The sequence below is a fragment of the Salvelinus namaycush genome, chromosome 20 (assembly GCF_016432855.1).
Source record: "Salvelinus namaycush isolate Seneca chromosome 20, SaNama_1.0, whole genome shotgun sequence".
Lineage (NCBI taxonomy): Eukaryota > Metazoa > Chordata > Actinopteri > Salmoniformes > Salmonidae > Salvelinus > Salvelinus namaycush.
In genome coordinates, this window is record NC_052326.1 from 14,909,739 (window position 1) to 14,934,953 (window position 25,215).

General features: G+C 41.0%; 1 protein-coding gene across 2 annotated transcripts; it reads right to left on the reverse strand.

The window, feature by feature from the left end:
• Nucleotides 1-10,010: 10,010 nt before the first annotated feature.
• Nucleotides 10,011-22,090, reverse strand: LOC120065061 (transcription factor E3-like). Of its 2 annotated transcripts, XM_039015743.1 has the most exons (9): nt 21,752-22,087; nt 19,976-20,187; nt 19,592-19,816; nt 17,284-17,379; nt 15,561-15,672; nt 15,286-15,336; nt 15,074-15,149; nt 14,739-14,886; nt 10,011-12,325 (listed from the first exon to the last, which is right to left on the reverse strand). In XM_039015743.1, the coding sequence occupies exons 2-9, from the start codon at nt 20,165-20,167 to the stop codon at nt 11,888-11,890; spliced, it is 1,338 nt and encodes a 445-aa protein (XP_038871671.1). In that variant the 5' UTR covers nt 20,168-20,187; nt 21,752-22,087; the 3' UTR covers nt 10,011-11,887. The 2 variants fall into 2 exon arrangements, with proteins under 2 accessions (XP_038871671.1, XP_038871672.1); XM_039015744.1 differs by lacking the exon at nt 17,284-17,379 and having other exon boundaries at nt 21,752-22,090.
• Between the last annotated feature and the right edge of the window lie 3,125 nt (nt 22,091-25,215).

Sequence of the window (25,215 nt, forward strand, 5' to 3'; positions counted from 1 at the left end):
CCTCCATTTCCGCTCGGCTGCCCGGAGCCCTGTTCTGTGAGCTCGCAATGAGTCGTCGAGCCACGGAGCAGGAGGGGAGGACCGAGCCGGCCTGGAGGATAGGGGACATAGAGAGTCAAAGGATGCAGAAAGGGAGGAGAGGAGGGTTGAGGAGGCAGAATCAGGAGATAGGTTGGAGAAGGTTTGAGCAGAGGGAAGAGATGATAGGATGGAAGAGGAGAGAGTAGCGGGGGAGAGAGAGCGAAGGTTGGGACGGCGCGATACCATCCGAGTAGGGGCAGTGTGGGAAGTGTTGGATGAGAGCGAGAGGGAAAAGGATACAAGGTAGTGGTCGGAGACTTGGAGGGGAGTTGCAATGAGGTTAGTGGAAGAACAGCATCTAGTAAAGATGAGGTCAAGCGTATTGCCTGCCTTGTGAGTAGGGGGGGAAGGTGAGAGGGTGAGGTCAAAAGAGGAGAGGAGTGGAAAGAAGGAGGCAGAGAGGAATGAGTCAAAGGTAGACGTGGGGAGGTTAAAGTCACCCAGAACTGTGAGAGGTGAGCCGTCCTCAGGAAAGGAGCTTATCAAGGCATCAAGCTCATTGATGAACTCTCCGAGGGAACCTGGAGGGCGATAAATGATAAGGATGTTAAGCTTGAAAGGGCTGGTAACTGTGACAGCATGGAATTCAAAGGAGGCGATAGACAGATGGGTAAGGGGAGAAAGGGAGAATGACCACTTGGGAGAGATGAGGATCCCGGTGCCACCACCCCGCTGACCAGAAGCTCTCGGGGTGTGCGAGAACACGTGGGCAGACGAGGAGAGAGCAGTAGGAGTAGCAGTGTTATCTGTGGTGATCCATGTTTCCGTCAGTGCCAAGAAGTCGAGGGACTGGAGGGAAGCATAGGCTGAGATGAACTCTGCCTTGTTGGCCGCAGATCGGCAGTTCCAGAGGCTGCCGGAGACCTGGAACTCCACGTGGGTCGTGCCGCTGGGACCACCAGGTTAGGGTGGCCGCGGCCACGCGGTGTGAAGCGTTTGTATGGTCTGTGCAGAGAGGAGAGAACAGGGATAGACAGACACATAGTTGACAGGCTACAGAAGAGGCTACGCTAATGCAAAGGAGATTGGAATGACAAGTGGACTACACGTCTCGAATGTTCAGAAAGTTAAGCTTACGTTGCAGAAATCTTATTGACCAAAATGATTAAAGTGATACAGTACTGCTGAAGTAGGCTAGCTAGCAGTGGCTGCGTTGTTGACTTTGTTTGAAAGTGTAGCTGGCTAGGTAACCTCGATAGCTAGCTAGGTAACCTCGGTAACTGGCTAGATAATTAGTCTAAACTACACAATTGTCTTAGATACAAGGACAGCAAAGACAACTATGTAGCTAGCTAACACTACACTAATCAAGTCGTTCCGTTGTTCCGTTGAATGTAATAGTTTCTACAGTGTTGCTATTCGGTGGCTAGCTGGCTAGCTAGCAGTGTTGACTACGTTACGTTACGTTAAAAGGACGAAAATAGCTGGCTAGCTAACCGATAATTAGTCTAAACTACACAATTATCTTAGATACAAAGACAGCAAAGACAACTATGTAGCTAGCTAACACTACACTAATCAAGTCGTTCCGTTGAATGTAATAGTTTCTACAGTGTTGCTATTCGGTGGCTAGCTGGCTAGCTAGCAGTGTTGACTACGTTACGTTAAAAGAACGAAAATAGCTGGCTAGCTAACCTAGATACTTACTCTAAACTACACAATTATCTTTGATACAAAGACGGCTATGTAGCTAGCTAAGATCAAACAAATCAAACCGTTGTACTGTAATGAAATGAAATGAAATGTGATACTACCTGTGGAGCGAAGCGGAATGCGACCGGACAGCGACCCAAGTCAGACAGTTGAGAACACATCTTTGTCGTATTATTCACTCTCTCAGAATTTGCTGCTTCAAGTGAAGTAGCCTACCTCTCCTAGTTGGGCATGCAAGATCAAGTGTGCCTAGTACACTGAGTTTACAAAACATTAAGAACACCTGCACTTTCATTGACATATACTGACCAGGTGAAAGTCATGATCCCTTATTGATGTCACTTGTTAAATCCACTTCAATCAGTGTAGATGAAGGTGAGGAGACAGGTTAAGGAAGGATTTTTAAGCCTTGAGACATGGATTGTGTATGTGTGCCATTCAGAGGGTGAATGGGCAAGACAAAATATTTAAGTGCCTTTGAACGGGGTATGGTACTAGGTGCCAGGCACACTGGTTTGTGTCAAGAACTGCAACTGCTGGGTTTTTCACGCTCAACAGTTTCCTGTGTGTATTAAGAATAGTCCTCCATCCAAAGGACATCCAGCCAACTTGATAAAACATTGGGAGTCAACATGGGCCAGTATCCCTATGGAAAGCTTTCGACACCTTGTAGAGTCCATGCCCGCAACAAACTGAGGCTGTTCTGAGGGCAAAAATTATATTGATCACCCATATTTGCCTCCATCAGAAAATTGTCCCACTCCTAAAAGGTAGGCTATAAAACATGGCTCAAGAGAAAATGCAAGTCTCTCCAACTCAGCTCTCTAGCTTATTCGTCAATATAGCCCAGTACTGATAGCCTAATATAATGGGCCACATGAGAATTTTTGTAATCTAACCTACACTGAGTGTACAAAACATTAGGAAAACCTGCTCTTTCCACAACATAGACCAGGGGTATTCAACTCTTACCCTAAAAGGTCTAGAGCCTGCTGGTTTTCTGTTCTACCTGATAATTCATTGCACCCACCTGATGTGCCAGGTCTAAATCAGTCCCCGATTATAGGGGAACAATGAAAACAAGCAGTGGAACTGGCTTCGAGGTCCAGAGTGGAGTTTGAGGGACATAGACTGACCAGGTGAATCCAGGTGAAAGCTATGATCCCTTATTGATGTCACTTGTTAAATCTACTTCAATCAGTGTAGATCACGTGTCAAACTCATTCCACAAAGGGCTGAGCGTCTGCAGGTTTTCACTCTACCCTTGTTATTGATTAACGAATTAAGGTCGCTAATTAGTAAGGAACTCCCCTCACCTGGTTGTCTGGGTCTTAATTGAAAGGAAAAAACAAAAACCTGGAATGAGTTTGAAATGAGTTTGACACCACTGCAATAGCAACCCGTCATTCAGGGTAGGTAGGCCAGCGGAAAATACGGAGCGTAGGGCTCGGTAATGTTCTCTAGTTGGGCCGTGATTGGCTCAGTGTTCGGTTAGTCATGGCAACACTACATCGCCGCAAAATCTACGGGGAGAGCTCAAATATTCATGCCCCTTGGGCGCTGCCATAGAGCTACATTAGAAGTGCCCATCCAAGAAGGCTCAAGGTCATTAGCCACAGATAAAATGACGTCACATCACGTTATATCTACCGTAGCTTTGATTGGACTGATCATGTCAACATCATACTTTCAAAATCTTAGCTAGCAAGCAGTCATCGTCATGAACCACGTCGACAATCTACTGGCAAATCCTTTTCAATCTTTGTCATATGAAGGGAAATTATAAATAGAACATATCGGTGTTCATCCGTCATTGGACATAAACATTACACAACAAGTTGGAAATCGCAAATTCAACAACGAGTGGTTTGGAAGGAATCTGTGGCTATTTAAAAAAAAAAAATGCCCCATGGCTGGCAAGTGAGCTGCGTGATCACATACGCCTAAAATAACATTGGTAGACTGCGGTTGGGTTCGGGACCAGTTGCGGTAGGAGATGGGAGTTGGACAGAAAGCCAGCGGGTGTGGCCTACCGAGTGGATCAGCGGGAGGCGTTACTATAGACCAGATTTATTTCCAACCGGCCTTGGCAGGGAGTCCCATAGGATGGCACACAATTGGCCTAGCGTCGTCCGGGTTAGGGGAGGGTTTGGCCGGTGGTGCTTTACTTGGCTCATCACGCTCTAGCGACTCCTTGTGGTGGGCTGGGTGACTGCGGGCTTACCCCAGTTGCCAGTTGAACGGTGTTTCCTCTGACACATTGGTGCGGCAGGCTTCCAGGTTAAGCTGGCGGTTATAAAGGAGCGCGGTTAGGCGGGTCATGTTTCGGAGGTCATGTGACATGTCTGCTAAAATGTTTTATCTGGTTCTACAATAACAGATGGAACAGTACATGTTAGCTTTGATTCTATTCTATACAAGTTAATAAAATCCAACTTATTATATGGAATGTGCACAGGCTTCATGATGGCAAAAAAAGCATGGTTCTTGAACATTTAAAGAGATTGTCAGCCGATGTGGTTTTCCTGCAAGAGCTACAAGAGGAGAAATGTATTATTTAAAGAGAAGCTGGGTTGGAGAGGCTTGTGCTGCCACCTACTGTAGTAACAGCAGAGGTGTAGGCATTCTGATAAATATGAATACACCCTTTCCCCTTATATTTAATTTAATTTTACCTTTATTTCAGCACACGAACCAAGAAAGACCTTTTCTAATTTTGAATTATACCTTACATGGCGAAAAATACACATTGATTTCATTTTATATCCCCCCAGGGGCAAACCTGGTGTTTTTAGATAGAATTCAAGCTATATTAGATCCACCCCAGACAGGAACTATTATTTTAGCAGGTGACCTAAATCAAGCATTCAGCAAGTTAGACAGACATAGCAATAAAAAAAGGGAAATTTAAGGAGTCTTCAAAGAGCCTCAACATTTTAATTCTACACATTTTATACAGGACACCTGGAGATTATTATTCCGAACTACATAAGACTACTCCTTTTTTTCTCAAAGTAAGAAAACCTACTCAAGAATTGACTGCATTTTTATTTTAAAAAAAACACAATTAACAAACATCTAAAATCCATGATATAGTGATATCAGATCTTTCTCCTGTATCATGCTTAATTACACCAACAGTAAATACACTTAGTGACAGAATATGGAGAATGAACAGAGCATATCTTCAAGACTTGAAATTTATTAAATAGGTAAATGAAAACATAAAGACCTTTACCATTACAAATGTAGACATAGAGGACAGAGAACAGCTGACCTCTGACATCATTTGGGATGTTTTTAAGGCGTACATTAGGGGAATGATAATATCATATTCAGCTAAAGTTAAATCTGAGTTTAAAATGAAAAAGAAATCACTATCTTAGAAAAAGCCCATAAAAATCTTTACAAGGAAAAGATGATAATACAATTTCTGAACTTAGGCAGGAATATGGCCTTTTACTTTTGAAGAGAGCCAACAACTACAGGTTAAACTCAAATAAAGCATACTATTTAATGGCAAATAAACCTTGCAAATCCTTTCGCAGACCTCACAAAACGAATACACACCAAACCAGTTATAAACAAATGCTTTAATTAGAAATAGCAACGCAATTAATAACAATTTTAAAAGATTCTATGAAAATCTATATAAACCAGAATTGGACTGATCTTACAGCCTTCTTAGACTCAATAACCCTGAAGCAGATCAAAATCTTAATCACTAAACACGGAAATCACTCAAAAATAAATATTGGACACTGTTAAAACATTTGTGTGGAGAAAAGCACCATGGATGGACAGCTTTCCCATAGAATTTTATTTAATATTATGTATCTCCCCTATTTACTCAAATGACAACACACGTCACTCAATTCAGTGCTTCCAAGTTCCATGTATCTAACAGTTATTTAAGTTATATTAAAAGTAGGAAAATCTGGAGAGTCCCCTGCAGATTACAGACCAATACATTTAATAAATTACAACAATAAAATAGTAACAAAACTCATAAGAAATAGAATGGCAAAAGTCTTGATTGGACTTTTTTTATTGCATTTCTTTTAAATTTTTACCCCCTTTTTATCCCCAATTCCCTGAATACGATCTTATCTCATTGCTGCAAATTCTCCAACAGGCTCGGAAGAATCCTCCAAAACATGACCCGCCAAAACGCACTTCTTAACACCCGCTCGCTTAACCCAGTCGCCAGCTGCACCAATGTGTCGGAGGAAACACCGTTCAACTGATGACCGAAGACAACATGCAGGCGACCAGCCCGCCACAAGGAGTCGCTAGAGCGCGATGAGCCAATTGTGCGCCGCCCTATGGGACTCCCGGTCACGGCCGGTTTTGACACAGCCTGGGTTCGGACCCCAGGCTGTAGTGACGCCGCAACACTGCGATGCAGTGCCGTAGACCACTGTGCCACTCAGGAGGCCCTTTGAGTGGCCTTTTCTATTCAAAACTTTGGAAGCATTAAACTTAACAGCTGAAATAATACATTTCATTAAAATATTATCTTAATCACCTAAAGCAAAAATATACACAAATAATACATGATTTAATACATGATTTGATTTGATTACATTGCACAAGACAGGGATGTCCTCTCTCCCCCCTGCTGTTTGCACTGGCAATTGAACCTCTTATAGAGTTAGACAGGACCCAAACGTAACGGGTATCAGTATTGATAAACATGTATATAAACTAAACTTATTTGCTGACGATCTCCTGATATACCTGACTAATATTGAAAACTCAATGCAACTCCTTGTTAAAAATATTAACAAGGAAAGGAAAGGGGTAAAAGGTTTCATTTCCTACATGTACTCTGGTCAAGCTCTGTTGGGGAATGATGAACCTCTGAAAGCTTACATGTAGTGGCATGATGAACTTGGTCTCATTTTTGAGGATGAGAATTGGGGAAAGCTCTTTTTAGATGCTCAGCGTCTACCATTTAACACAAGGCACAAGTTGATGCAATTCAATATTTTACATAGGATCTACTTTACACCAGAGAGACTGTATAAGATCAATTCTAAATATTCAACATTTTGCCCAAGGTGTAAAACGGGAGTGGGCACACTTATGCATATGTTCTTGTCCTGCCCTGAACTAAGCAATTATTGGAAAGACATTATTCAGATCTTATCACAGGTTACTAATATAACAGTACCACTAGATCTCTCCCTTATACTTCTTGGAGATGATTCTGTTCTACCAGTTAATATTTGTAGCAAAACCAGATTCATTAAATTGTCAGTCATTGCAGCCAATAAATGCACAGCTACTATATGGAAGAGTTGCACTCCGCCAAGAAAGCAGATGTGGCTAAAAGATCTTCCTATATTCCATCTGAAAGAATAACATACAATTTACGTAATAAACCCTTTGAATTTACTGATGTCTGGGGGGACTTTCAGCAGTTTCTAAAGACGTCACTTTAGCTGCCTCATTACTACTTTCTTCATTAATGTATTATTATTATTTGTTTTTGTGTTGAAAAATTTATTTTCTAGCATGGAATGTGAAGGTCATTCTGTTTCTTTTTTTGTTGATAATAAGTGAAGCTAATACCGGTAGAGGGGAGGTAGGGGGGTGTTCCTGTGTTGGGGAGGGAAGGGTTTTGCACGATGTGCCTCCATGTAGCATGGTGTTTTGTGTAGATGGAAGGAATAACGGGGCATTATCTGTGTCATATTTTGATGATTGTTAAATTGTAAAAAAAATAATAATAATTCTAATAAATATATTGTACAAAAAATATATATTATCAAAATACTCTAAAATATCAGGATATAAAAGTTACGTGAAAAAAACTGAAATAATTGCAATAAGAAAAATTAAATAACTCATGATCTACAGCAATCCTTTAAGTAGACCACAACAAATATTAAATACTTAGAATGCTTGATAAGTGACAACAAATATATAAAGATAACTTTATCCCGTTACTCAACAACATGAAAACAGATCTAACTAAATGGAACAATCTCCCCATAAATCGTTCAGGTAAATCTTGTGTATATTTTGAACCTCGTTAGAATGGCATTTCTCCAAAGGTTAATATATTTATTTTCAGTAATACCAATTAACCCACTGAAAACATGCTTTAAAAAAGTATACCCTGCCATAACAGACTTCAAATGGGAAAATAAAACTCATAGAACAAATAGGAAAGTTCATGTTCTTAAACATGGTACATGTTCTTAAATCTGAGGGTGGTTTTAACCTTCCAGATTTGGAATTGTATCAACTCGCCACCCAAGGCTTTTACTAGCGACATAATGTTAAATGCACTAAAGAGGAAAAATGGGTACATAATGAAGAGACACAAGGTCATCCTTAGAATCTTTTCACGTGTCGGTTTTCAAAGAATGAAGCTAAGAACATTAACAACTTCATAATTAAGAACACTATAACAACATGGAAGAAAATGTCATGGATTCTACAAGAACCAATATCACTGATGAATTGGCCCACATGGAAAACTGAAGAAATAGAAACCGTAACGTGGTAATAGGATATACAGTTGAAGTCGGAAGTTTACATACACCTTAGCCAAATATATTTAAACTCAGTTTTTCACAATTCCTGAAATTTAATACTAAGAAAAATTATCTGTCTTAGGTCAGTTAGGATCACCACTTCATTTTAAGAATGTGAAATGTCAGAATAATAGTAGAGAGAGTGATTTATTTCAGCTTTTATTTCTTTCACCACATTCTCAGTGGGTCAGAAGTTTACATACACTCAATTAGTATTTGGTAGCATTGCCTTTAAATTGTTTAACTTGGGTCAAACGTTTCGGGTAGCCTTCCACAAGCTTCCCACAATAAGTTGGGTGAATTTTGGCCCATTCCTTCTGACAGAGCTGGTATAACTGAGTCAGGTTTGTAGGCCTCCTTGCTCGCACACGCTTTTTCAGTTCTGCCCACAAATTTTCTATGGGATTGAGGTCAGGGCTTTGTGATGGCCACTCCAATACCTTGTTGTCCTTAAGCCATTTTGCCACAACTTTGGAAGTATGCTTGGGGTCATTGTCCATTTGGAAGACCCATTTGCGACCAAGCTTTAACTTCCTGACTGATGTCTTCAGATGTTGCTTCAATATATACACATCATTTTCCTTTCTCATGATGCCATCTATTTTGTGAAGTGCACCACAGTCCCTCCTGCAGCAAAGCACACCCACAACATGATGCTGCCACCCCCGTGCTTCACGGTTGGGATGGTGTTCTTCGGCTTGCAAGCCTCCCCCTTTTTCCTCCAAACATAACGATGGTCATTATGGCCAAACAGTTCTATTTTTGTTTCATCAGACCAGAGGACAGTTCTCCAAAAGTACAATCTTTGTCCCCATGTGCAGTTGCAAACCTTAGTCTGGCTTTTTTATGGCGGGTTTGGAGCAGTGGCTTCTTCCTTGCTGAGCGGCCTTTCAGGTTCTGTCGATATAGGACTCGTTTTACTCTGGATATAGATACTTTTGTACAGGTTTCCTTTCCCATGATGTTAAGCAAAGAGGCACTGAGTTTGAAGATAGGCCTTGAAATACATCCACAGGTACACCTCCAATTAACTCAAATAATGTCAATTAGCCTATCAGAAGCTTCTAAAGCCATGACATCATTTTCTGGAATTTTCCAAGCTGTTTAAAGGCACAGTCAACTTAGTATATGTAAACTTCTGACCCACTGGAATTGTCATACAGTGAATTATAAGTGAAATAATCGGTCTGTAAACATTTGTTGGAAAAATGACTTGTGTCATGCACAAAGTAGATGTCCTAACCGACCTACTAAAACTATAGTTTGCTAACAAGAAATTTGTGGAGTGGTTGAAAAACAAGTTTTAATGACTCCAACTTAAGTGTATGTAAACTTCCGACTTCAACTGTACAATAATTTCCATGACAGAATTTAAAAGACATTTTGGACTGATCAATGTAGACATTTTCAAATATATTGTTCTTGTGATGTACTTGTCTGTTAATGTTATGCATTACCTCATGTTTTATGTTTTGTGTGGACCCCAGGAAGAGTAGCTGCTGCTTTAGCAGTAGCTAATGGGGATCCTAATAAAATATCAAATACCAGTCTGAGAAAGCAGTGGGTATGCAAGGAAAGGGTGTTTGGAACAATGAAGCCCAACCATTGAGACACATTGCACTCTGAAAACCCTTTACTTTGTCCATTGTGAAATATCATGATCAACAAGACAAAGCATGGAATTGAAATTTCATCACTGCAGTGAAAAGCATAAAACATGAGCAAAAGTTTTTTCTACATTTTTATTTTGGTTAAAATAAAACATACCAGAAAACAGTAAAGAGTGACAGATTGCTTAATATTGCTGAGTATAGAAAAAGCAAGTAATTCAATACACTTTCAAATATAATTCAAAGTGGCCAACAATATATTCCCTTTAAAGCCGTTAAAGGTTTGTGTTCCAGTAAACGCAGAACCATAAGTGAAAATCAGACCAGCAATATATATTTTTCTAAATGATTCAAAATAGAGGATGTCATATCAAACCACAGCCGCAGTTCAAGTAACACTAAACTGCATTTAAAGAAAACATTCAGATAATCAGACATATTGCATTGTTTTTTGAGTTCATGTGTCAAACATTTTCATCTCTTTTTATGTTTTTTAAATAAAAGCCTGTTAGGAGAGTAGACTCTGCATCCATCTTCCTTGACATGGAGGAAAGGCACAAATGTTTCAACAGCATCTGGGAAGCATCAATTGACAATACATAGAAAAACAGATCCCTAACATATACTGCTAACGAACGTACTTTTCTTTGAAAAGCTTGTCAATACAAATGAAAGAAAGACTGAGGGCTAGAGGAGTGATACGCACTAACCATGCACGGACTTCAGTCTCTTGGAAAAACATGTGGAATGTTACACATTTTCAGATTAGATGACTCAGAAAAAGGTAACTGTATGTCTAGAGCTAGAAGTCAAGTCTATGTGACAAGGCCTTGGAAAATCGCTATAGAAATCTTAGTCAACATAATCATATTATTATGGTCACAAATTACCATATGACCGTCTAAGAAATATACTGCATGGCCCAGTACGTTTCTGCAACACACACAGCATGCAGTGTTTCAGAGATTAGTGCCAAACGTTAAAGCTATACTTCCATTGACTATAAAAATATATATATAATGCACCCGTATAAAGACTTAAATCTATGATCATTCTGTGAAAGGTGGCCTGCTTTGGCTGACTAGCTGCAGCAGCTTTTGCTTTACTTCTATATTTATTTTGTTCATTGTAAGTTCAGTTACATACCGGCTGTATAGCCATTCAACAGACAAAAGCTTTTTAAAAATGCATAGACAACAGGAAAAGGTGCAACAAACATGTTTTGAAAGTTCACAAATATTTAAAAAAAAATGTAAGATACAGTAAATATATATTTTTTGTTTTTAGAGGTTATCAAATCATTTTTTTATATCACAAACTATGTGCCTTATATATTTAATAAAATATCCCTTTGGTATATTTTTGTTAGACAAACATGAGATCTGTAAAATGCATTCACTTATGTACTTTAAGCTATAGAAATCCTGATTTTCAACTACCTAAATTCAATAAAGCACCTGTTATGTAGTTCATGCCAATTTCACAAAATAGACAAGAACCTTCCCACAAAAGTTACAAAGTGCACAAAGTATATACTCTACAATGAAGCAATAATATACTGTACTTAACTAAACCACCACTCTATTTCCTCTTTAATGTCTGTGCAGGGAAATATTGGTTGAGTTGAGGCTTGCAAGAAAAAGTGTTTTAATTTTTTTTTAATCAAATGTCCATATCCTAATTTTACTATGTTCCATTTGAAAATGATTGCATTTATCATTGATGGTGTGCTGAAAAGGGGGGGGGGGGGGGGGGGTTCTAAGTTCAGGGACCAATATTAACTTGGTAAGGGAGGAAAGGGTAGCCATTTATTTTGGACTGATTCAGATCAAAGTCATTTTTTGTGAAACCGTTGGCTGTTTGTTTTAAAGCAGAGTCCAGTGCCATATGCAGTGTTCTAGCTCTTATTTTCCAGTGCTCCTCCTTCTTTCCCCAACCCTCTCATTACCCAACTCCCTGGTCTCTCTCTACTAGTTTGACCCCAGTATGTCCCTGCTACAAGTCCTCCTCCATACTGAAGCTGCTCCTACGACTGCTGGTCTTTGAGGCACCTGGTGACACGAAAAACAGTGGGTCCACCCTCTCTGGGGACAGTGTGTACCCCTCGTCCATGATGATGTCCCCTAACCCCACGTCTAGGTACAGCCCAGCATTGGAGGGGTCATCCAGCTCGGTGAAGCTGACACTGCCCAGGTCCAGGGGGCTGCTTATGGTCACAACAACAGGGGAGTCAGAGGAAGGTGGGGAGGAGGTAAGGACAGGCTGCGCCATGGCTGCCACCCCCAGGCTGAGAAAGGTTTGGGAGCAGGCCTCTCCAGAGCTGGGCCCCAGTTTATGGTCTCCCTGCTGAAGGTGCTGCTGCTGAAGGAGGGAGGGGTCTGAACTCAGGCCAGGGGACATCAGGCCATGGAGCTGAGCCTGCATCTCCAACTCCTTCACACAAGAACAAAAAAATAATAATCTCTAAATATATTGTATGATAACATTTCTAGATTTTTTTTCTCCTTATAGTCATGATAACTATAGTACCTTCAGAAAGTATTCACACCCCTCGACTTTTTCCATATTTTGTTGTTACAAAGTTGGATTTATATAGATTTAATTCAATTATTTTGCCAACGATCTACACAAAATACTCTGTCAAAGTGGAAGAAACATTTTTACATTTGTAAAAATAAAAATATAAAAAATAAAATATATAAACTCAGTGACCAGTTTATTAGGTACACCCATCTAGTACCGGGTTGGACCCTTTGCCTCCAAAACAGCCTGAATTCGTCAGGGCATGGCATTCAATCGTTGCTCAATTGGTATCAAGGGACCTGAAGTGTGCCAGGAAAACATTCCCCACACCAGTACACCACAAGCCTGTCCCGTTGACACCAGGCAGGATGGGTCCATGGACTAATACTGTTGACGCCAAATCCTGACTATCCGCATGACGCAACAGGAACCGGCATTCGTTGGACCAGGCAATGTTTTCCACTCCTCAATTGTCCAGTGTTGGTGATCGCATGCCCACTGGAGCCATTTCTTCTTGTTTTTAGCTGATAGGAGTGTAACCCGATGTGGTCGTCTGCTGCAATAGCCCATCCGTGACAACGATCAACGAGTTGTGCGTTCCAAGATGCGTTCTGCACACCACTGTTGTACTGCGCCGTTATTTGTCTGTTTGTGGCCCCCCTGTTAGCTTGCACGATTCTTGTCATTGTTCTCCAACTTCTCTCATCAACAATATGTTTTCTCCCACAGGACTGCCGCTGACTGGATGTTTTTTTTGTTTGTCGCACCATTCTCGGTAAACCCTAGACACTGTCGTGTGTGAAAAACCCAGGAGGGTAGCTGTTTCTGAGATACTGGATCCGGCGTGCATGGCACCGACGATCATACCACGCTTAGTCGCTTAGATCACTAGTTTTGCCCATTCTAACAATCAATCGAACAGTAAATGAATGCTTCGATGCCTATCTGCCTGCGTTATATGGCAAGCCAAGGCCACGTGACTCACGGTCTGTAGGAGCGATCGCTTTTTGTGAATGGTGTGGATTGAAAAAGTGTGATTAAAATATTTTTTTAAAGAATCACCGTTGGCAGTGATTACAGATGTGAGTCTTTCTGGGTAAGTCTAAGAGCTTTGCACAACTGAATTGCACAATATTTGCACATTATCCTTTTTATAATTCTTCAAGCTAGTTGGTTGTTGATCATTGCTGCTTAACAGCTATTTTCAAGGCATGCCATAGATTTTCAAGCCGCTTTTAGCCAAAACTGTAACTAGGCCACTCAGGAACATTCAATGTTGTCTTGGTAAGCAACTCCAGGGTAGATTTGGTGAATGTCTCCCAGTGTCTGTTGGAAAGCAGACTGAACCAGGTTTTCCTCTAGGATTTTGCCTGTGCTTAGCTTTATTCCGTTTCTTCTTATTCTAACAAACGTCCTTGCCGATGGCAAGCACACCCATAACATGATGCAGCCACCACCATGCTTGAAAATATGAAGAGTGGTTCTGCGTGATTTATTGTGTTGGATTTGCCACAAACATAACGCTTTATATTCAGGACATAAAGTTAATTTATTTTAGAGCCTTATTGCAAACATGATGCTTTTGGAATATTTTTATTCTTCTTTTCACTCTGTCAATTAGGTTAGTATTGTGGAGTAACAACGTTGTTGATCCATCCTCAGTTCTATCACAGCCATTAAACTTTGTAATGGTTTTAAAGTCACCATTGGCTTCATGGTGAAACCACTGAGCGATTTCCTTCCTCTCCAGCAACTGAGTTAGGAAGGACATCTGTATCTTTGTTGTGACTGGGTGTAATGATATACCATCCAAAGTGTAATTAATAACTTCACCTTTCTCAAAGGGATCATCAATGTCAGATTTTTTATTTTTACCCATCCACCAATAGGTGCCCTTCTTTGTGAGGCATTGGAAAATCTCCCTGGTCTTTGTGTTTGAAATACATTGCTCGACTGAGGGACCTTACAGATAATTGTATGTGTGGGGTACAGAGATGAGGTAGTCATTCAGAAATCATGTTAAACACTATTATTGCACAGAGTGAGTCCATGCAACTTATTATGTGACTTGTTCAGCAAATTTGTTGCCATAACAAAGGGGTTGAATAATTATTGACTCAAGACATTTCAGCTTTTCATTTTTAATTAATTAGTTAATTTTGAAAAACATAATTCCACTTTGACATTATGGGGTATTGTGTGTAGGCCAGTGACAAAAAAATCTAAATGTAATCCATTTTAAATTCAGGCTGTAACAACAAAATGTGGAAAAAGTCAAGAGGTGTGAATGCTTTCTGAAGGCACTGTATGTCCAATAACTGACCTGGATGCGCAGCATCAAGCTGTGGTTAGCATGTTCCAGCTTCTTCTGACGCATCTCTACCTCCTTGGCTCTCTGCTGCTCCTTCTGCAGCTTCCTGATGTAGTCCACCGAGGCCTTCAGAATGGTGCCCTTATTCCAGCGCGTCTCCCTACAGCCATGAGAAAAAGAGAGAAGGTTGTTAGAGAGGAATATCAAATCTGATACAAATGTAATATTGCTTTTCATTCCCAAAATGTAAAATCTGATTGAGATTTAATTTGTGTCAATACCACCACTGATCAAGTCATCCAAAGTAAAATGCCCTGAATAAGAGAAGAATAACGACACAAACTCACGGGTCACTTGACTTGGGTATTATGGCCCCCAGCTCCGTTATGCGGTCATTGATGTTAAACCTCCGCCTCCTCTCAACTGTCAAGAGAAACAATGGGGAAAGAGATTTAGAAATGAAACTCACTGCCACTCCAAGAGGAACAAGAGCTGTCTAGCATCATAGAGGGTAAAGAACAATACAGAAGTGAACAAAAATAAAAAAGGTATGACTCACTGAGGTTATGGTTGTCCTTCTTCTGTCTCTCTTTCACCAGCACTTTGGTATCTGCATATTGAACATAACATATACTTTAGTGGTGCTGCTGTGCAATCTAAAAACCCATTTTTACAATTTACAATTTAACAAAATGGAAAGTTACATAGGACATAACATAAGACGTTTATAATCCCCCCCAAAAACATTCTTATCTCCAGAGCTATATAAAATAAGGAGGAACTGGACAGTGAGGATCATGGACCTAGTACAGGAGGAAAGGAACAAGGCCATACCAGAGTATTCCCTTTTAATATTGGTCAGATCCGCAGGGCAGGAGTTGCTGACAGTGAGGGTAGGTGCTGCCATTCCAGGACTATGGTATATATCCAGGAGGTTCCCAGGGAGCTGTAAGAGGCAAGGGAAACCACTGCATTAACATCAAAGCAAGCAAAGTTTAACACTGACAACCTGGACAAGCTTCCAGGAGAAACTAATGAAACATAAAAATTCAACTCAATATATTTTCTATTGTCATACATTTTCTTGTTCTACGTGTATCAGAATACTCATTTAACTGTCATAACTTTCAAAACAGGCTGTCTCGTAGCCTCGTAGCATACTGTACTATATTTGACCTTCAATGATTGTACACAAGGATACTAAATTACCATACGACAGGTTGGCTGGCTTATATGGAATATAATTTCAAGCAAGTCATCACAATTTATTATAAGCCTAATACCTTGTTGAACCTTCAATTAAGGAAAAGTTATCCAAAAGCATTAATGCATTTGAAACAAATCTGACATGTGTTGCGGTAGGCTATAAATCCTTATAAATGTGAGAAATATTGCCAAATGTCTATTCCCCCTTTTTTAAATTTTCAACCTAAAATGACAGCCAAATCTAACTGCCTGTAGCGCCGGCCATGAAGCAAGGATATGCATATTCTAGGTACCACTTGAAAGGAAACACTTTGAAGTTTGTGGAAATGTGAAAGGAATGTAGGAGAATATAACACATTAGATCTGGTAAAAGATAATACAAAGAAAAAAGAAAAAAAAAATTGTACCATCATCTTTGAAATGCAAGAGAATGTATTATTCCAGCACAGGTGCAATTTAGATTTTGGCCACTAGATGGCAGCAGTGTATGTGCAAAGTTTTAGACTGATCCAAGGAACCATTGCATTTATGTTCAAAATGTGGTATCAAGACTGCCCAAATGTGCCTAATTTGTTAATTAATAACTTTTCATGTTCAAAACAGTGCACTCTCCTAAAACAATAGCATTGTATTATTTCACTGTAATAGCTACTGTAAATTGCACAGTGCCGTTAGATTAACAAGAATTTAAGCTTTCTGCCAATATCAGATATGTCTATGTCCTGGGAAATGTTCTTGTTACTTACAACGTCATGCTAATTGCATTAGCCTACATTAGCTCAACCGTTCCACAGGGGACCCACCAATCCTGAATAAGTTTTAACAAGGCCACTCTGCCATGTGCTGCCGAACAACCCGATTGATTTACCTCAATGTTCTTTCTTTTCTTTTCATGCTCCTGAAGCAAAACCAAAATCCCAATTTTCTGATGCGGGACGTAATCTCTTCAATCTCTTTCCCTCTAACAACTCAACTGTTAAAAATGTATTTTGAGCACCCTCTGAATTGTCCACCATTCCAATTTCACATACTGCCATGCCCTGCATGCCTTGTCCTCCTCTCCCATTTCTCCTGGTTGCTACCCCACCCAGACAACACTGGCCTGACGAGTCTTAGTTAAGTTCCAGAAGAGTATGTTTACTCCTACAGCACCACTGAATTCCAGTTTGAGAAATTCAACCAAGACAAAACAGATATAGCAAGATAATTCCAAAAATGATAGGCTAGTTGTTAATTGAATGTCACTGCCTAATTGTCACTAATTTGACAGATCCATACATTTGTCCATACTTGTGTTTTCGGATTAGCCCAATTGCAATTGACAAATACACATTTCCAGATTTCCACATACTGTACTAGGCAGCTGTAGACCCAAGTCAATTAACGTCATGAAGTCATCATTGAAACTCGATTCAAGGCTGATGATGTCGTCAATTACGCCATCTATCTGGAAAGACACACAGACACCCAACTTAGCTTTACATTAATAGAACAGCTAATAAAATATTTTTTAATGTGGAAAGTTAAAGGACAGCTTGAATTTAACTGTATTACATTACTTACTTACTTGAAATGTATATATACACTGCTCAAAAAAATAAAGGGAACACTTAAACAACACAATGTAACTCCAAGTCAATCACACTTCTGTGAAATCAAACTGTCCACTTAGGAAGCAACACTGATTGACAATAAATTTCACATGCTGTTGTGCAAATGGAATAGACAACAGGTGGAAATTATAGGCAATTAGCAAGACACCCCCAATAAAGGAGTGGTTCTGCAGGTGGTGACCACAGACCACTTCTCAGTTCCTATGCTTCCTGGCTGATGTTTTGGTCACTTTTGAATGCTGGCGGTGCTTTCACTCTAGTGGTAGCATGAGACAGAGTCTACAACCCACACAAGTGGCTCAGGTAGTGCAGCTCATCCAGGATGGCACATCAATGCGAGCTGTGGCAAGAAGGTTTGCTGTGTCTGTCAGCGTAGTGTCCAGAGCATGGAGGCGCTACCAGGAGACAGGCCAGTACATCAGGAGACGTGGAGGAGGCTGTAGGAGGGCAACAACCCAGCAGCAGGACCGCTACCTGCGCCTTTGTGCAAGGAGGAGCAGGAGGAGCACTGCCAGAGCCCTGCAAAATGACCTCCAGCAGACCACAAATGTGCATGTGTCTGCTCAAACGGTCAGAAACAGACTCCATGAGGGTGGTATGAGGGCCCGACGTCCACAGGTGGGGGTTGTGCTTACAGCCCAACACCGTGCAGGACGTTTGGCATTTGCCAGAGAACACCAAGATTGGCAAATTCGCCACTGGCGCCCTGTGCTCTTCACAGATGAAAGCAGGTTCACACTGAGCACATGTGACAGACGTGACAGAGTCTGGAGACGCCGTGGAGAACGTTCTGCTGCCTGCAACATCCTCCAGCATGACCGGTTTGGCGGTGGGTCAGTCATGGTGTGGGGTGGCATTTCTTTGGGGGGCCGCACAGCCCTCCATGTGCTCGCCAGAGGTAGCCTGACTGCCATTAGGTACCGAGATGAGATCCTCAGACCCCTTGTGAGACCATATGCTGTTGCGGTTGGCCCTGGGTTCCTCCTAATGCAAGACAATGCTAGACCTCATGTGGCTGGAGTGTGTCAGCAGTTCCTGCAAGAGGAAGGCATTGATGCTATGGACTGGCCCGCCCGTTCCCCAGACCTGAATCCAATTGAGCACATCTGGGACATCATGTCTCGCTCCATCCACCAACGCCACGTTGCACCACAGACTGTCCAGGAGTTGGCGGATGCTTTAGTCCAGGTCTGGGAGGAGATCCCTCAGGAGACCATCCGCCACCTCATCAGGAGCATGCCCAGGCATTGTAGGGAGGTCATACAGGCACGTGGAGGCCACACACACACTACTGAGCCTCATTTTGACTTGTTTTAAGGACATTACATCAAAGTTGGATCAGCCTGTAGTGTGGTTTTCCACTTTAATTTTGAGTGTGACTCCAAATCCAGACCTCCATGGGTTGATAAATTTGATTTCCATTGATAATTTTTGTGTGATTTTGTTGTCAGCACATTCAACTATGTAAAGAAAAAAGTATTTAATAAGAATATTTCATTCATTCAGATCTAGGATGTGTTATTTTAGTGTTCCCTTTATTTTTTTGAGCAGTGTATATAGAAGGTACAATGACACAAAGTAAGTAATTATCTTGCCCTAATGAAGAATGATTTCAAAAGAAAAGGCATGTGTCTAAGAGAGGTGCAGATATCATTAAGCTGCCAGTGTAGTATTTAACAGCAGACTGTGCAACTAAGCCAACAATGGCAACATGACAAGAGGCATTACAGAACAAACAAAAAAGTAATTAAGTGATCAGTAGGTTAGGCCTTCAACCTAAACTTTCATGGAAAATATGTCTGGGAATAGACAATGAGAAGCCGTTCAATTGTGAGCTTTATCCATGGACTTCCCATAGCTTTATTCCACTTAGACTAAACAAAACATCTGTAAATTGTGGGAGTTCAGATTTGTAACTAATTTGATGCCTGCCGCAAAAGGCAGTAGGTCCATACAAACTTTAGCATGATACCATCCCACTTAAGACATCAAGCCAATGTGAGTGGTGTATTGCAGTATAATGCGGTCTTCAGTCATACCACATACCTCCTCTTTGTTGGATCCCAGGTTGAGTAAAGCCATTGGGCTGTTTGGAGCACTGAGGGCTGTGGGAGCCATCTCAGGGGCAGAGCTAGACAGTGGCAAGGGAGATACACCTAGGATTTGAGGTGCCACCTTATTGCCGAGGGTGGTGGAGAGATACTCCTTCACCTGCTGCCTCTGAGACTGCTGGATGTGATACTTGGTGGGGTTCTCCAGATGGGTCTGCACCTAAACAGATTTAAAGAACATGTCAGTCAAACAGCCAACTAAGAATGCAACTTGTAACATACCAATTTAATATGGAGGTTATAAGCTACCATTTCATGGTGTGGAATGCCATGCAAGTGTAGTTCCTCTGGAGAGAAGCCATTAGAAGTGGAGTCTCACCTTCAACACCTCCACGGGCACCTGTGCGGGTGGAGGGCGAGCAGCCATTGGGGGCAGAGTGACATAGATGGCAGGGGTGGAGTCAGTTGCCCTGAGCTGAGCCACAGAGTCCTGCTGCTGGGCCTCCCGTCTCTCTTGTTCCTGGGCTTGTTCCCGCATCAGCTGCTGCCGAAGCAGCACACGCGACGACATGGCTCAGTTGGGTTGTACGCCTCCATTCAAACAGGAGAGGGAAGAGAGAGGTAAGAATATATACATGTACGATATGCTCTGGCTTTTATATGGCTTGGCTGCATAGGCCTACTTCATCCTCAGATAGCAAGCCCTGGAAGTCAGACTACTGAACAAGATTATATTTCCAACACCCAGATGAACCAGCAGAATAAATTGAAATGGGATTTTGTTCAACATTCTCACTTGCTGGGCTCCTTTCATTGATCCTGCGTTGTGGTATAACTACCCCTCTGTGTAGGTAATGCAGTCATTGGTGCAGGGTCTCATATGGTTAGTTTGCTTACTCTAGTTCTTCCTGACCAATGACTTAACTTATGGGCCTTACTTCCGTCAACCCCTTTTGGCTCCAGATACATGTCCCCAGAGCTGTGGTATTCAAACTTGTTCAGTGGGGACCCCATTTTTTTCCAGTCAGTTTCTGGGGACAGCATTTTTTCCAACCCAAATCTAATGACACATCAACAAATAACCTTCAATTCATTACATGTTAATCAAAGAAACCAATAAATACATAACATTTTATTTTTCAAATTATCTTTCTCAAAAACGTTTGTATATTGTCCCATTAAATAATCTGTACTCTTAATTTTGTTACAAAAATATATATATTTTACGTCCCCTCTGAAGTTCCCCGCGATCACGACTTTGAATACCACTGCCCCAGAAGCAAAAGGTCAAAACAGCCATGCCAATAACTTAGAGTATGGATATACTGACAAGATACACGTCTCTCCGCCCTAACAATGGGAGACGTTGTCCACACAGCTGCGCGGCGGGCTGTCTAGTTCTTAAGATTAGTGGATACATCTCATTGTTATACTTAAAAAAAATATTCGATGAGGGTTGTTGGCGTCAACCGCCGCTATTCAATGGCGAGAGAAGACACTATGCTACTATCCTCATGACATCAATATGCCTCGCCATCTCCGATAAACGTTTTTTCCTCAAAGTTGCATATATCAGCACACTCGTAACAACTTAAACATTACAAAACTTTTATTCGATCAAATAAACCTCACGTAACAAATAAGCCATTTATTTTTTGTTGACCAAATTCGACACCCATTGACCTCCATACAAAAACAACTTCCTTGGTGGGCGAAAGGAGGGAGACAGATTTTCCGACGAGTTGGGCCTCTCGCTTCCTCTCTGCTGTTTACCAACATGTTGAGTCCAGTTCAAGAATTTAACGATCTGTATTGGAAAGCTCTTGCATTGACTGAATTTAAATAGAATTCACCCCAACTGTTAATCAGATTAAAGCCTGTACATTTCAGTTTGGTTACTCCTTTTCTATTAAAGGCAGTGGATAGCTAGACCATAACGACGTTGGCTGGCTAGCTAGCTAAAGTTACACAATAATGACGACTTATGTAAAGATGTGTGGACATATTAGCTTGTTAGCTAACTGCTAACGTTACGGAGAAAACAGCTACGCTTCCAAAGTGTTCGACAACAAACAAGACAAGTTGGGTCAGTATGGCCACTATAATACAATTGTGTTACCACTTCAACACTTTTATAAACAAGACAAAAACATACCTTTACTTCAGTTCAAATAATTCAGAATGAGGCACCTGTGTGTGAGCAGCATTAGCCAACGTTAGCAGGGAGTTTTTTTTGGAGGGGGGGCAGGAAGTTGTCAAACTTGACAATTAGTTTGTCAAAATAACAACTGGAGAATTCGTGTTCCCTGTCATGTCTGCATTTAGCGTGACATTTCGAATTCTGGCGAGCTAGATACAGTATCTAACTAATAATGTGCCAATTGCGGAAAATGCCAGCAACTAGTAGTGGTGGGGAGTCGCTTCAAAAACAATCGATTCCTCGAGTTCTTGTCCGTCTACTCCCATTTCCCGGTGTCAAGCTTCAATCGACTCCTACGATTCAGTATTTTTTGCAACGACTAAACTATTTTCCGTAATCTCCTTCGAAAACCCAAGCTCTCGAATCTTTCACGGCAAATAAAGAGAGACGGGAGGGGCACAGCCTGGGATGTCGGACACTAATAAAATAGTGTTGGTCACATACACGTTATTGGCAGATGTTATTGCGGGTGTAGCGAGATGCTTGTGCTTCTAGCTCCGACAATGCAGTAATATCTAACAAATTACACGACAATATACCCAATACACACAAATGTAAGTAGGAATGAGTTAAGACTATATACACATAAGGTCAAGCGATATCAGAGCAGAACGGACTAAGATACCGTAGAATAGTATAGAATACAGTATGTACATATGAGATGAGTAATACCAGATATGTAAACATTACTAAAGTGACTAATGTTCCATTCCTTAAAGTGATCAGTGATTCCTAGTCTATGCCTATAGGCAGCAGCCTCTAATGTGCTAGTGATGGCAAGGCAGAGTCAGAACTGTGCATCAGTAATCAACAGATGTAAGCTATAGCAATGATAAGTTTAGCTATTTCTTGGCCTACAATGTCTTGAGCAAGTTCACTAAAGTAAAGTAGGGGTTATCAATGAGTAGGCTGAGCTATTTGACACGCAACAGACCAAACACACACTAGCGTTTTTTATAGCGAAGAGAAAGAGGAGCAGGCGAGGGATCAGAACCATGCGCATAGGCTATATCTTGGTAGTCTGGTAATCTAGCAATGCCTCGTAAATTCAACTAAAGTATAATAGGTTATCAATGAGTATGGTTAAGCTATTCTTCATAGTGCCAGTGAATTGAAGTTGAACATTGCCAAATGCATCAGTTTAATATAGTGTAGGATGCCACCCTTCCAACAAGTCAGTTCGTGAAATTTCTGCCCTGCTAGAACTGCTCCAGTCAACTGTAAGTGCTGTTATTGTGAAGTGGAAATCTCTAGGAGCAACAACAGCTCAGCCATGAAGCGGTAGGCCACACAATACCTGTTAGGAGCTTATTGAAATGGGTTTCCATGGCCAAGCAGCCGCACAGAAGCCTAAGATCAACATGCGCAATGGCAACCATCGGCTGGAGTGTAAGGCTTCCCGCCATTGGACTCTACCTGCCCCAATGCATAGTACGAACTGAAAAGTTTGGTGGAGGAAGTGAATACCGGAACAATATTTCTAACATAATGTGGGATATGGTCAATGGGAAACTATGGAAAAAATAATGTAATATTGGTTTTCATATTGTGATGTCATTAAACACTGTATGGATGAAATACTGTAACTTGGAAAGTACATCCCCTTTATCAAGTTTCCATCCAATACGTTCTGCATATGAAAATAATGAAAGTATTTTTGTTAAGATCAGATGGGATTTTAGGAAGTATAAGAGAAACTCTCTCCGATAAAAACTGTAGCCACGGCCCAAGTGAGGTCGGAGAGCATGTCAGGCGAACGGAGCCGTCCCCTTTGGCCAGATTGCATAAAAAGCCTTGGTAACGAAATTAACATTAGACCAGGAAACGAGGCATTAGCTACATGTTTGAAATGGTTGAAACTTTAAACCTCAACACAAGGTGAAGAAATAAACTCACCTTCCTTTAGACCAGAGAGACGAAGAGCTGCAGCTCATGTCCATAGTGGTCTGAATCCTTAACCCTGAATAATCCACGAGGGAGAAAGGACAAACTCCCCTCTCAGACAATCACTGGTACAGCTGATTAGCTGTCCTGAGTCAAATATCTTGAACTCTTCAAACCATCCCATCCTACTACGAGTCTCAAATCAACCCACTGGAATCATCAGCACGGCTGGCTTATCTTCAAATAAGCAGCTTCAGAAGGGAATGGAAGAGTGAACTCTGTAGTTCTGTTCAGGACAAAGACACCCATACGTAAATACAGTTGAAGTCGGAAGTTTACATATACAGTACCTTAGCCAAATACATTTAAACTTAGTTTTTCACAATTCTTGACATTTAAATCTAGTAAAAATTCCTTGTCTTAGGTCAGTTAGGATCACCACTTTGTTTTAAGAATGTGAAATGTCAGAATAATTGTAGAGAGAATGATTTATTTCAGCTTTTATTTCTTTCATTACATTCTCAGTGGGTCAGAAGTTTACATATACTCAATTAGTATTTGGTAGCATTGCCTTTAAATTGATTAACTGGGTCAAACGTTTTGGGTAGCCTTCCACAAGCTTCCCACAATAAGTTGGGTGAATTTTGGCCCATTCCTCCTGACAGAGCTGGTGTAACTGAGTCAGGTTTGTAGGCCTCCTTGCTCGCACATGCTTTTTCAGTTCTGCCCACAAATTTTCTATAGGATTGAGGTCAGGGCTTTGTGATGGCCACTCCAATACATTTACTTTGTTGTCCTTAATAACCTCTTGAAGCTAGGGGGCAGTATTTTTATGTTTGGAAAAATAACGTTCCCAAAGTAAACAGCCTATTTCTCAGGCCCAGACGCTAGAATATGCATATAATTGGCAGATTAGGATAGAAAACACTCTAAAGTTTCCAAAACTGTCAAAATATTGTCTGTGAGTATAACAGGACTGATTTTGCAGGCGAAAACCTGAGGAAATCCAACCAGGAAGTGCCTCTTATTTTGAAAAATCCCTGTTCCATTGCCTGCCTTTCCTCCATTTAAAGGGATATCAACCAGATTCCTTTTCCTATTGCTTCCACAGGGTGTGAACAGTCTTTAGACATAGTTTCAAGCTTTTATTCTGATAAATGAGCGAGATTTATCACATCGCGTCAGTGGACTGCCAGATATACTTCGATTAGTTAATGTGCTCGACAGTGGTAGCTCGACATTTTCTTTCTCTCTTGTATTGAATAGTTTACCGTCCGGTTGAAATATTATCGATTATTTATGTTAAAAACAACCTGAGGATTGATTATAAAAATTGTTTGACAAGTTTCTACGAACTTTACGGATACTATTTGGAATTTTCGTCTGCCCGTCATGATCTGCACGAGCCTGCGGATTACTCAACAAAACGCGCCAACCAAATGGAGGTTTTTGGATATAAAAACAATCTTTATCGAACAAAACAAACATTTATTGTGTAACTGGGAGTCTCGTGAGTGCAAACATCCGAAGATCAT

Coding starts and splice junctions, on each gene's coding strand:
- LOC120065061 (XM_039015743.1), bottom strand. CDS start 20,167: ATGTCGTCGCGTGTGCTGCTTCGGCAGCAGCTGATGCGGGAACAAGCC. Junction 15,337..15,560: donor TATTAAAAGGGAATACTCTG/GTATGGCCTTGT, acceptor TTCAATATGCAG/ATACCAAAGTGCTGGTGAAA. Junction 14,887..15,073: donor ATACCCAAGTCAAGTGACCC/GTGAGTTTGTGT, acceptor TCATGGCTGTAG/GGAGACGCGCTGGAATAAGG.